This window comes from Mytilus californianus, unplaced genomic scaffold, assembly GCF_021869535.1.
Source record: "Mytilus californianus isolate M0D057914Y unplaced genomic scaffold, xbMytCali1.0.p SCAF_1, whole genome shotgun sequence".
In the NCBI taxonomy this organism is placed as follows: Eukaryota; Metazoa; Mollusca; class Bivalvia; order Mytilida; family Mytilidae; genus Mytilus; species Mytilus californianus.
In genome coordinates, this window is record NW_026262581.1 from 31,090,553 (window position 1) to 31,105,177 (window position 14,625).

Consider the following 14,625-nt stretch of genomic DNA (forward strand, 5'->3'; position numbering starts at 1 on the left):
AAATTTCAAAAAGATCCATTCACTTAAACTAAAGTTAGAGTGCGAAAACCAATGTGTATTCGGACGAAGACGCCGGTCGACGACGACGCCAACGTCATACCAATATACGACCACAAAATTTTTTTGCGGTCGTGTAAAAATTAACCAGTTGTGATAGCAAGATTCAAATTCAGTTTGAAAAAATACCATGAACCATAGAATGTCAGTTTCATGTTGACGATCAAGGAACCTTATTTGGAACCATAAATATTTTTTATTCTTCCTTGTTTTTTATTGACAAACACTAGTACGGTCATTTATTGCAAATTGTAAATTTAAATATATTCTCTTAACATATATCTGTCAGTGGGAAATATCTAAGTTATGCAAGACCCAAGCAAATAAGTTGATCAATTAGTGATTGGTTAATATCTATAAGAGAAAAAAGAAGTCGAATATACCAAGGCAACATTCAAAACTCACAAGTCTAAGAAAAACTGACAAGACCATGGCAAAAACCTGGGTTAATCTCAGGTGTTCGCGGAAGGGTAAGCATAAAAATCCTGCTCCACTAATAACCAGCTTAAACTTTTCAATAGATTTTTTTTCATATGAGATGTAGTTACTACCTGCAAGAAAATTGGTTAAAACAGAAGTGGTCTCTGCTGTAAAGTGTCTTATACATACTTGAAATGGTAATGTCCTTGTTAATCTTTTCAAAACTTCAGACACTTTACTTGGTGATAAAGTTAAATCAGGGTACCCTGTATCAACCTCTGGCTTCTTCTGCTTCAGTTTTTTCCTTTGTCTCCCATGACTTATACTACTGGATGGAATGATGGGAAGATCAGGTGACTTGTTAGCTTCCTCTACTGGAATATGTTCTAATCTACACTCCTGGTCTGATCTATCACCAGAAACATCTAATCCGATTTTAAGAAGGCATCTGTTGATGACAAAATTGTCCTGTACATTATACACTTTCAGTTTATGTGCACCCTCATCCCTTGATCGTTTCATAGTAATTAATGCCCTTGATGCTTGAGAACTACGCTCAGTGGTTATTTCACTTTTTTTTGCTTCCTCATATTCCATTATACTTTGGCTCCCAATTGAACATCTAGAAATGAGATCTACTGACTTGACATTCCCAATACTGGTCCCACCCTTTTTATCTGTTCCACCTTTCCTCTTACTTATTAATGATTCTGTGACCGAGGATGAATCTGACATGTCCTCCCCTAGTTCTGTTTCATCATCTGTATCCTCCACTGGGTACAATCCTCTATTAAATTGCTTCAGAGATGGGTCTAAAATGACAATGTCCCTTGGAATTCTAGTCTGGAAAACTAACTGAAAAATGGAATAAAATGCTACAACCTATTTAATTTTTTCTAATGACTCAGTGAAAATTTTCCAATATGTATGTAGATATTTTCATATAGGGTTATCCCTATTCAAAAGCAAAAGCAAAAGTTCACAATTCAACATGTTTCTATCTAGAGCTTTAAAGAATTTGAAAAAATTCTATGGCATTATATAATCAGTTATTCTGCAACATTTGAATAAAACAAAAAATGAAAAAAGAAGTTGGTTGGGACAGACAGACTGACAGATGGACAGACAGGATTATTCCTTTAAACCCCAAAACTTTGTTTTTATTATGAAATATACAGTACTTTTCTATTAAAAAACCAAACTTTTAAATTAATCTATATGCAAAAATATAGCATGATTTGTCTTTGTCATATGAATATAGAGTCTACCACTGCATAAGTGTGATAAAATATTTTTCCACTAAAGACAGTCAAATGATCATAATTAAAACGCAAGGCTTGTCACCCTTTTTTGAATATTTAAATTTAACTGCTGAGAGTGGATAATTATTGTATTGCACAATTTTCTGCAGTGGAATCAGTTTCTCTAATGATAATTAGACGATATGTAGACATGTTTTTTCACGGATGAGCAAAAAGATGTGTTCTTTGTTATGCATCAGGCATGGTCACCTATTATCATGACATCACAATAGAATTTTCAGAGGACAGCATGAACATTTAACGTCATAATTGACAATGAATCAAAGTGCTGGATAGCACATGTGGAAAGTTTGCAATGGTAGATGTGTATTATTTCAAATAGGTTGTAGATGTGTAGATTGTGTGGTTAACGTTTTTTTTCGACTTTTAAAAAAAATTACTTAATACAAGAAATAATTGTAACAGGATGCTGTTACGAAGTCTCCCAAACATAGCTCCCATAATTAGTCATTCCCATGGTCGCCTGACATTGGGCAAAGTCCAGTACAAATTGGTATGGTCAAGTAAAGTGATATGCATAAGTGACGCCTAGGGATTAACCCTGTATGTCATTCAAATCTTCTTGAAATCATGAACAGGAATATATATGGTTTAGGGGTGGGGATCTCGACCGTTTACAAGTTCTCAAAAAGGGGGGGGGGGGATTCTCAGAGGACTCGCCCTTTCATTTGATTTGTTTTTTTTTGTCCCATACAAGAATATATATGGTTTAGGGGTGGGGATCTCGACCATTTACAAGTTCTCAAACAGGAAGGGGGTGGGAGTGACCCCAGGGGACTTGCCTTTTATTTCATTTGATTTGTTTTATTGTCCTGTACAAGAATATTATGGGTCAATATCCCTAATGCGCCTCAAAATGAGGAACTCAAAAGTTCTATGTAAACAAAAAATCTCTGTGTAGTGATATTTGACACGTTTCTATGATAAACAAGTGACTGAGCTTAACCAATTGTGTTGATTTAGAAAGTAGGGGAACATAGAATAAATGTGTAAAAACTATTGAGCTATTGAATGTGTTCAAAGTATTAAATTTAAAAAAAAAAAAGGGATTTTTTACCACGAGGAGCCGCATCACGCAAGGATTTTCGGGGTTTGCTAATTTACGGAAAAAGTAATCTCACTTCGTACCCTGAAAATTTAACCACATATGTGAAAATGTCTCAGCTTCGAAACGAACCATCAGACATATCCAAGTTAACAATATGGACTGAGCAACAGAAGAAAACGTTACCATTACCGCCTATGGAGAAACAATTGCGAACATTGACCCAAATTACAACAAGATATTCAGCAGCTCTCAGACTGATTTATGAATGATTGCACCTTGTACACCAGAGAAAATTGTGAAAATGAAGGTTAGTTGTCTTTTATATATACCTAGTTATCACAACTGGTTCTAGATAAACATTATCTATAAAGATCAGCCACTATTTTTGCTTTTGAAATGCATTACTGGCACAGGGCTGAACATTTCTTTTAGGCACAATTAAATCTCTGTTTTCCCGAGGGATCCGAAAGGCACTTGTTATGACTGGAAAAAGGCATGAACTTTTAATATTATAAAATTGTAAGTAAACATGACACAATAAAGTCTTTGTTTTGTAATTATCATTCTGGTCTACAGGAATTACCGATAATATAGGAAAATAACACACTTAATACGAGTAAAATTAGATACATCAGTCATCATTACATTTTGTACATATGTGTTAAACCAATAATTTGACCCCTGGTCATTATAAATTATATGCGAATAAACAGACAAAATTGTTTTAAGAAAATCATGAACTATTCTATTTTAATGCACACAAGCAAATCACAAGATACTGTCTTTCTCTCAGTGAAAAAGGGGGAGGGTCAAACCTTTTGAAAACATAGTACTGCACCTATTATAATTAAGATACTACTCATTGCTCCTCATATAAAAGGTTTAAATGGAGGTTAATAAGCCTCAAGGGAGAAGAATCTCTCTTTTTTTGTGATAAAACTTTCAAGAATTAGATTTTTTTTCTCTCAATAATACTTATGTATTTATATCAAATGATAAGGCAGCCCGAGTAAATTTTTTGGCTTATTTCAGTTTCAGACATATCATTACTATTTAACCTGAGATGGCAAACTAGAGGTTTTAAAAAGTTCTGAATAACTGGTAAGCATTTTATTTTATTAGGCAAGCTCTAAATTGTTTATTTATGGTATTTATGCAATTGAAATTACAGTCAGTATGTTGAAAATATGCTGATATGAAACTGTTGCTATGGTCTTGATATTATATAAAAATGCTTAGTTACTGATCTTTTCGACTCGATATTTCGAGTTAAACCTTGAGGCAACTGTTCCTTGTGTATCACTGCAAACTGTAATTAGCATTATTTTGATCGGTCGTTATTTAAAGATGTCATAATACGTGTGATGTCACAATGTTTCCTTTAAAATCTCATGTGCATTTCTCACTCATAAAGGGTTTTCACTGAAATACATCTAAAAAACCTTTTTTTTTTAAATAGAATTATGTGAAAGGACAAGTTTTGAAAATTTGTACTTCATTGCACTCTAGTTATATGATAAAAATGACATTCACAGTAGTTTAGAGTGGATTCTATAGTTGAAAATACCAGATTTTCACTGGTCAAAATATTTAAGTATTTTGGTGTCTTTTTTATGAAATCTACATTTTTGCATAATCTCTCAGTCAAAATGCATTTTAGAATATATATGGTTTAGGGGTAGGGATCTCGACCGTTAACAAGTTCTCAAACAGGAGGGGGTGGGTAGTCCCCCAGGGACTTCCCCTATATTTCATTTGATTTGTTTTATTGTCCCACACAAGAATATATATGGTTTCGGGGTGGGGATATCGACCGTTTACAAGTTTTCAAAAAGAAGGGGGTGGGGGTGACCCCCGTGGACTTCCCCTATATTTCATTTGATTTGTTTTATTGTCCCATACAAGAATATATATGGTTTAGGGGTGGGGATCTCGACCGTTAACAAGTTCTCAAACAGGAGGGGGTGGGGAGTCCCCCAGGGACTTCCTCTATATTTTATTTGATTTGTTTTATTGTCCTGTGGTGATAACTGAAGACCGCTAAGAACTGAGCAAAAACAATTAGTCTCCAAACTTTGTTTAGGAGACTTAATAACAAAAAGTATATATACGAATTTTGATATAGTCCGATTTTGTGAGGCCGATTATGTAATAGGCCAAGTTTGTTATAGTCCAAGTGTGTTGTGGGCAGAGATGAGATACCAGGATACTTTCGATACACTCGTGCTTTTACGTCTTTAATAAACCTTTGTAAAATTTGTAGTAAAAATAGTGTCGCAAAATGTGCATTCATGAAATATTTTAAACACAGTATTTATTTTCTCTTCAACCGGAGGACGAGAGGAAACCCCTGAAACTTGGATTATTGTACTCCCGTCAGGAGGCACACATATATGAATCTCACGCATGTCTGGGGAATACCGATCGCGATAAAAGCATAATGTAGAAACTGATGTCTCGTGTAGATGTGTATTGATTTTATTTTCCGCGCAGCGCAGATCCGCAAAGGAGTTTGTGATAGCCATTTTCAAAGTGAAGTTGAATTCATTTGAATTGTCGGTGAACATTCAGCACATTTTAATTTAAGCTGTAAGCTAATCAAAATAGAAGTAACTCAAAATTTCAAAAGCATCTTCCAAGTTAGTATTCAAACACTAGTACTACATTATCTAGGAGTAGACATAGTAAGATAGTCTGTCCAACTTCCTGTTAGAGGCCGAAGCCTTAGGAAAGTATATTGCTATAGCAAGCTATAGCTAACTTTCCAAAAACTGAGATCAAATAAAACCACACGTGTATGTTGTGATGTTACACTATTGTTTCTGAAAAAGGGTGAAGGTTTGGTACCATTTAAACGTTTAAACCCGCTGCATTTGTTTGCACCTGTCCTAAGTCAGGAATCTAATGTTCAGTAGTTGTCGTTTGTTGATGTGGTTCATAAGTGTTTCTCGTTTCTCGTATTTTATATAGAATAGGCCGTTGGTTTTCCCGTTTGAATGGTTTTACACTAGTAATTTTTGGGGCCCTTTATAGCTTACTGTTCTGTGTGAGCCAAGGCTCCGTGTTGAAGACCGTACTGTGACCTATAATGGTTTACTTTTATAAATTTTGACTTGGATGGAGAGTTGTCTCATTTACACTCATACCACATCTTCTTATATCTATATTAAAATCTTTCATTTTTTATACAAACAAGAATGTGTCCCTTGTACACGGATGCCCAATGGCACTATCGTTTTCTATGTTCAGTGGACAGTGAAATTGGGGTCAAAACTCTAATTTGGCATTAAAATTAAAAAGATCATATCATAGGGAACATGCCACTGGATGTTAAGCAACCAACAATCAATCAATCATAGGGAACATGTGTACTAAGTTTCAAGTTGATATGACTTAAACTTCATCAAAAACTACCTTGACCAAAAACTTTAACCTGAAGCAGGACAGGCGGACCAAAAAACATCATGCCCATAAATGGGGCATAAAAAATACCTAGAAATAACTTTCAGTGATGAACATTTTTTTTCAGAAATATCAATTAAAATATGTGTAACCTGTTACTGAATAAATATCAGGCAAAAGGTTAACCCTGGCTGATATAATTAAATACTTAATTTACCTTTCCAAGAGCATATAAACCAATATAACAGGCACAGTAGCCTCCCTTTGACAACTCATTTATTTCCAGTTTCCCAGTTGGACCTGCTGCATTCTGGAATGCCATTAGTTGGTTTAAGCATTCTACACTTTCTTCAAATATAATGGATGGGAATCGGGATTGAAATCGGTATGTGTATCTGGAAAAGAGATTACATTATTACTAATGGCTACAGTTCAGGACAGTTCTAACCTCTGTTTAGAACTGTCAGAAAGCTCTATCATAGAATTCTTCTCTAGAACTATTTTACCTAAAAACAGTTTTACCCTAGACTGTCAGAATAAGTTCTAGGGCAGAACTGTCCAAAACTGATCAAAGATAGAACTGTCAGGATTAAAACTGATCAAAACCGTTCTAGGTCAGACCTGTCCAAAACTGTTATAGTTTAGCACTGCTTCTGCCAGAAACTATCCTAGTTTAGAACTGCTTCTGTCAGAAACTGTTCGGTGATAGAACTGCTTATGTCAGAAACCAGGGATCTCCATGACCTGTTTTATGATGGGCACCACCATCGTTAAATTATCTTCTGCCCTCGTCAATTGATCCCCGCCATTGTTAAAATCTGCATTATGATTGAAAGGTGAAGTCAAAATTTGTTTTCATTGCTGCCGCCATTTATGTTAGTAATAATAATCAATTGCGTGTAATTGCATAACCCCTATTGTATTATAATTCAAAGGGTCCTCCTGATTACTGTTTTAAAGCCCTGAGGGATATCCGGCTAAAGATTGCCAATCACTGGTACAGGTAGATTGAGACGTCTGACAGAAGAACACTTGATCATGACAGATGATTAATTGCATTATTTAATTACTTTTCAGCAAGTGCTTATGAAAATTTAGATTAAAAAATAAAATTTAAATTCAATTACAAAAGAAGTTAAACAGTCAAACACATGCTTTTATTGATTTACGCAATCAGCACCCCCTTTTTAAATGAGTACAAGGTTATACTCTTAATCGTAGAACAGAACATAATTTCATGCCAAATAACAACAATTATCAATCATAATGACTCATTTTTAGTTAAAAAATAAATACTTGAATATTAACTGCAACTTGATAATCTGAAGAAATTTTGTATCATAATTCCATACCTGCCATTTTTTCAAAATCTCCATGGGGGATTTTAAGCGCAAGAGGACCTTATGCTCCTCTTATATTGTCATTAGTGTTCTTCATCTACTACTATACTGTTTGAATGAGTATATATGTGCTTTAATATCATTTTAACTCATTTTAAATTCCGCATTAATTTCATAGTTTACAATCAAATTCATACATCCAGTTTACACTCAGAATCAAAAGATGCATATTGCATGGTCTATTACTGTGGAATTTGCAATTTTAGTCATTAAAACCATTTCAGTTTTTAACTTTTGCCCTCCACAAATCTGTATTCAACTGCTGCAAATCATCGATCCCAGTTCGTGACTTCTGAATTGAATTTGACACTACTACTATGGGGTTGTTTGACAGTAAGAAAAACGATCCCAAGTTTTAAGTCCAAACAAAATTACCAAAATATCGAGATAACGATTCTGGGAACCTTGGCAGGCTTGACATTGGAATTGATACAAATGACAATTAATGAAAATATTGATTATTATATAATGAAATGAATATAATAAACAATATATCAGTCTACTGTAAATTCAGAAATTATTGCGGTTTTTATTATTGCGAAAAATGCGACAGGGTTATAATCGCAATAATTTAAACTCGCATTTTGAATTTTTTTATATGAATTAAACAGGATTTTTCTCAATATCGCAAAAATTAAAATCGCATTTTAGTCTAAAATGACAAAGTCGCAATAATAAATGCACGCAATAATTTCTGAATTTACAGTATTCACTATTCCTTACAATGAAATGTGAGAATGAAATATTTTCGATCTCGACACGCAGGGTTTTGTCCTGGTGAGAGTTCCTCCATCATCAAATTTTCATCCAATGAGATCCCTGAGAAACGGTTATTAAGGTGTTAGAAGAACTGTCCTACAGACTGTTCTAGAACAGTTTTCATGATATATTTTAAGAGAGGTTAGAACTGATCTGAACTGTATTGTTTATACTGTTTGGCTGTCAATAGTTTGTCATATCCATAATCTTGAAAAAATCTCTAAAGTCCTATTTTTGCCAACAATTCATTAATGTGACTTTAGCAAGATAAAAAATAAAGTAAATCATCATGAAAATGTTAATTTTGAATCTTCTCTTGTATTATTACTGCAACATAATTGGAAAGTCCCAAAACTAAATCACTGTGAAGTCTGCTAGAAGAGTTCAAAGCAAAAAAAAGTATCCTAAAAAATGAGTTGATTTACAAAACCTCTGGTTATCTGTGACCATGCAAGCTTTTCTGTAAATTAATTTATAACTTGCCTAGACTTCAAATTAAAAGCTTGCCTTACTCTTTGGCACATATCTTGATTTTTGTGATGTTATGTTGTTATGTTGCTGTCTCGATTACAATCTCCTTTTGTGTATATTTCTATCTATCCTGATTATAAAGTACCTCATGTAAAATTAATTTAATGTTCCAATACTTAGCAAATTAAAACATAAAACTTATGACACAGATAATGTCTCGTCTCCTCTGCAGCAAAATAAGGAAAATTAATCTGATAAACTACCATATTTCTGCATTTATATTTAGTATTTCTAAAGATAACCTGATTACAAATCTTTACATGGAATGATATTACCTCAAATTAGGTATAGCATGACTAAACAAAAATAGGCCTCACAAAATCTTTAAAAATGAAATATGTATATATATTTTATATTCTCTATAAAAGTACTGCAAACAATTGTGTGCTAATCATGTGTTTTTGTCAAATCATTAAATGATGATTGTATTTTATGTATGCACTAATCAATATAACACAAAATATGTTTTTTTTATTAAAAGACACTGCTTCAATCAAAGCTGTGTACATTCTAGTGGAAATACACAATGATAAACAAGGTTCACTTACTTTTGAGACAGTTTGACCCCTTGAACACCTGTATCAATGACCTTGGCATCTGCATTTTTCTGAAGTATAGGAATTGTAAGTAAATATCAAAATAGTCAATATCAAACCATTTCTTTCATCTTCATCTTGCTGAAGAAAATTGTTTATTATTCAAAGACTTAACTTTTTGGTAAGACACTTCTTAGGATTAAGAATGTAAATAAAGCATTGCTCCTCTACCTCTCAATATGATCTTTTCAAATAATTTTACTTTTTGTTTAGGGCTATACCATTAAAATTATTGTCTGAAAGTCGGAAGGGACTTCCAAATTACTTTACTGCTTGTTTAGGGCTTCTCCATTAAAATCTATGTCTTAAAATAGGAAAGGACTTCAAAATTTCCCCTGTCCAGCATATTTGTTTCAGTAATTGTATCCACATCAAATGGACATACAATCATAAATGACCAAACATTACATATATCCAAAAATAAAAACTTCCCTTCCTACCTTTCCATATTCATAATGAAAGAACCTTAGTGAGCGCGCTCACACACCCCACGTCCCCACATTGTCATTGGAGAAATAAAATAAGTGTAAGAAAAAAAAATTGTATCAGAAAAAAAAATTGAATCATAATTTCCTGTCAATATGCACATCTACATAGTATGTCCTTATTATCTACAGTTTCATGAAATTCTGTTGTGTGGTTTGAGAGGAGTTGCGATGACAAAAGGTTGCAGTAGTATATTGGGCAAATAAGTTCAAAGGGGCGTAACTCCTGGGAAAAAAATTGAATCGTAATTTCCTGTCCATATGCACATCTACGTAGTATGTCCTTATTATCTGAAAAGGTTTCATGAAATTCTGTTGTGTGGTTTGAGAGGAGTTGCGATGACAAAAGGTTGCAGTAGTATATTGGGCAAATAAGTTCAAAGGGGCGTAACTCCTGGAAAAAAATTGAATCGTAATTTCCTGTCGATATGCACATCTACGTAGTATGTCCTTATTATCTGAAAAGGTTTCATGAAATTCTGTTGTGTGGTTTGAGAGGAGTTGCGATGACAAAAGGTTGCAGTAGTATATTGGGCAAATAAGTTCAAAGGGGCGTAACTCCTGGAAAAAAAATTGAATCGTAATTTCCTGTCGATATGCACATCTACGTAGTATGTCCTTATTATCTGAAAAGGTTTCATGAAATTCTGTTGTGTGGTTTGAGAGGAGTTGCGATGACAAAAGGTTGCAGTAGTATATTGGGCAAATAAGTTCAAAGGGGCGTAACTCCTGGGAAAAAAATTGAATCGTAATTTCCTGTCGATATGCACATCTACGTAGTATGTCCTTATTATCTGAAAAGGTTTCATGAAATTCTGTTGTGTGGTTTGAGAGGAGTTGCGATGACAAACTGTTGCAGTAGTACATTAAAGTAAATAAGTTCAAAGGGGCCTAACTCCTAGAAAAAGAACTGAATCGTAATTTCCTGTCGATATGCACATCTACGTAGTATGTCCTTATTATCTGAAAAGGTTTCATGAAATTCTGTTGTGTGGTTTGAGAGGAGTTGCGATGACAAGAAACAGGACTGACGGACTGACGGACTGACGGATGGACGGACGGGTCAAAAACATTATACCCTCCGCAACTCGTTGCGTGGGGTATAATAATGGAAACGTACTTACTGGGTTCTGCGTTTTAAAGCGATTTAGTATCAATTTAAACTATTAAAATGTCACATGACATACTGCATCAGAAATAAGATGGGGTGATAAATCAAATAGTTGCTACCTGTAATTTTGATAAATATTTTTGGTTTTTGATTTCATATTTTTACTGTGTAGTTGTTTCAAATTTTTCATATTTAGGTTTTTCATCTGATCACTTCTTTTTTAACCAAAGAATTGTACAGGACTGATGAATTCAGAAATCTGAGAAATTTATTCATAACTTGTTCATCTCTTATTTAGACTTGGTGTGCTTTAGAGATGGAAATATTGTAAAGACACAAGTCTATTATTAAAGACTGTTTATTGACCTCTAGATGTCTTTTGGTTTAATATCTGTGTCATTGGGTCGCTGGTTCGTTGATACTTACCCCACATCTCAATTTATTTATATTTGACTCTCAGAATACCGGTTGGGACTTCGATGTAAGAAGTCGCCTCGTTAATGACTGACAGATGATCTTCCAATGACTATAAGAAGTAGTAACAGTGAAAAAAGCACATGTTCCTTTTAAAAACAGTTATAAGTGACTATACAGTACGGGTTTGGCTCATTGTTTAAGGCCATACAGTGACTTATAGTTGCTTACATCCAAATATTTCGATTGTGGTGGTTAGTTGTCTCTAGGGCAATCATACCACATCTCCTTATTTTCTAAATATCCCAGTATTTCACCACATTATTCCTTTGTTGACATCTTATATCTTTCTGTTCCAATGTAGAGTCAGAACAGTAAAAACATATCTAAGTTGTTACCTTTATCCTAACAATAAGTCCATTGCCCCTCATTTTATTGAGTGTCTGCTCCAGTAGTTTGTCTGGATACTGACTCAAAAGCTGATACATTTCATGTGATCTGCCTTGTTTATCATTCAGGGAAACAAAGCTCTGAAATACAGTTCAATATCATCAAAAATATTTCATGACTCTCATTTAATTTTTTCTCTTTATTAACAAGGTAATAGCAAATTTCTTTATTCATTCATTGTTTTTTCACCTCTTTAATTTTACAAGGAAACATGGCTTTCACATTTCCATATTGAAATAAAAAGCAAAAATAAGCTAGGTAATGCTTCTGTTCAACGTCATTTCACTGCAGTTTTATTGATCAGCTTGGAACAAACAACTAATAAATGTGGATTGTGTCCACATGTGGACACAGATGATGCCCCCGCTTGCATATCATATAGTTATAAAGGGTTACATAACTGAAGAACGGTAAAAGTGACGCTACCCACATTTGAACTTGATCCGAGTTTTGTGGTAATAAGCATTGTGTGTAAGTCTCATAACATTTGGTTGAAGCTAACTTAAGTAGAGAACAGAAACGAAAAATTCAGCAACTTTTCTATTTGTAAACACACATAATTCTAGAACGGTTGTGTATAAGTTTTATAACATTTGGTTGAGACAAACTAAAGTTAGAGAACAGAAACGAAAAATTCAGCAATTTTTATGTTTATAAAGGGACATAACTCAAGAATGGTAAAAGTGTTGCCACCGAATTTCGTACTTAATCTGTATTGTGTAGTAATAAGCATTGTGTATAAGTTTCATAACATTTGGTTGAGGCAAACTAAAGTTAGAGAACGAAAACAATATTTGTACTTGATCTTAGTTTTGTGGTAATGAGTATTGTGTATAGGTTTCATAATGTTTGGTTGGGGCAAACTTAAGTTACAGAATGGAAACTAAAAATTTTGCAATTTTTCGATTTATAAAGGGGTATAACTCAATAATGGTTAAAGTGACACTACCCAAATTCAACTTGATCTGTGTTTTATCAGTGGAAGGCAAAATTAAACATTGCATTGTTTAAAGCATTGATGGTAGTTGATTTAACTATAATCATGGACAAAGGAAGATAACTCCAATTTTAATAAAATGCTCCGCAGGGCGCAGCTTGATACGACCGCAGAGGTCGAACCCTGAACAGTTCGGGAAAGTATGGTCACAACATTCAAGCTTGATACAGCTTTGCATTTGGATTGTGATTAAATATTTGACACAGCATAGGTTTCTACACAGAATGAATGTGGTCTAAGAACTTAAAAATTTTAAATTGGACATTCACCTATTATGGTCCAATATCCAAAATCTAAATACATGGTTAGATTCAGCATATCAAAGAACCCCAAGAATTCAATTTTTGTTAAATCAAACTAAGTTTAATTTTGGACCCTTTGGACCTTAATGTAGACCAATTTGAAAACGGAACCAATAATTAAGAATCTAAATACACGGTTTGATTCGGCATATCAAAGAACCCCAAGAATTCAATTTTTGTTGAAATCAAACAAAGTTTAATTTGGACCCTTTTGACCTCAATGTGGACAAAGTTGATAACGGGGCCCAAAAATCAAAAATCTAAATACATGGTTAGATTCAGCATATCAAAGAACCCCATATATTCAATTTTTGTTGAAATCAAACAAAGTTTAATTTTGGACCCCGATTTGGACCAACTTGAAAACTGGGCCCATAATCAAAAATCTAAATACATGTTTAGATTCAGCATATCAAAGAACCCCAAGAATTCAATTTTTGTTAAAATCAAACTAAGTTTAATTTTGGACCCTTTGGACCTTAATGTAGACCAATTTGAAAACGGAACCAAAAATTAAGAATCTAAATACACGGTTTGATTCGGCATATCAAAGAACCCCAATAATTCAATTTTTGATGAAATCAAACAAAGTTTAATTTTGGACCTTTGGACCTCAATGTGGACCAATTTAAAAACGGGGCCCAAAATCCAAAAACTTAATACACGGTATGATTCAGCATATTAAAAAACCCCAAGAATTCAAGAATAAAACCCCATTGAAATTGGTCAAGAAATAAGCAATTTATACGAAGTATCTTCTTTTGCACAATACTGTGCAATTAAATATTTCTTGCTATTGCGCAATACTGTACAATTGACAATTTCTTCCTATTGCGCAATATTGTGCTATTGGATATTTCTTGCTATTGCGCAATACTGTGCAATTGAAGATTTCTTGCTATTGCGCAATACTGTGCAATTGAAGATTTCTTGCTATTGCGCAATACTGTGCAATTGAAGATTTCTTGCTATTGTGCAATACTGTGCAATTGAAAATTTCTTGCTATTGCACAATACTTATTATATAATAATTTACACATCCTGTTTGGTGTGTATCTCCTACCATATCATTATTATTTGCTTTTAAATATAAATCAGAAATAACCAACTCAAAATGGAAAATTTTAAAAGAAAAAAAAAAGGAAAAAAAGAAAAAAAAGGAAAAAAAGGAAAAAAATAAAATTCCCCCCCCCCCCCCCCAATATTTTGAACCCCCTTATGATTCATCACCCCCAAACTCAAACTCAGCTTTCCCTTTGTGAAATGGAACCTTGTAGTACAATTTCAGAAAGATCCATACACTTACACACAAGTTATTGTCCTGAAACTAG

At 33.7% G+C, this 14,625-nt stretch overlaps 1 protein-coding gene across 2 annotated transcripts in view; it reads right to left on the reverse strand.

Annotated features, from left to right (window-relative positions):
- Positions 1–14,625, reverse strand: part of LOC127700969 (general transcription factor 3C polypeptide 1-like) — a 315,269-nt gene that overhangs the window by 243,909 nt on the left and 56,735 nt on the right. For both annotated transcript variants that reach the window (XM_052204733.1, XM_052204726.1), the window contains exons 32-35: positions 11,944–12,075; positions 9,488–9,546; positions 6,467–6,644; positions 667–1,332 (exon numbers count right to left, since the gene is read on the reverse strand). In XM_052204733.1, the coding sequence (XP_052060693.1) occupies positions 667–1,332; positions 6,467–6,644; positions 9,488–9,546; positions 11,944–12,075 (1,035 nt within the window). The remainder of the gene's footprint in view (positions 1–666; positions 1,333–6,466; positions 6,645–9,487; positions 9,547–11,943; positions 12,076–14,625) is intronic.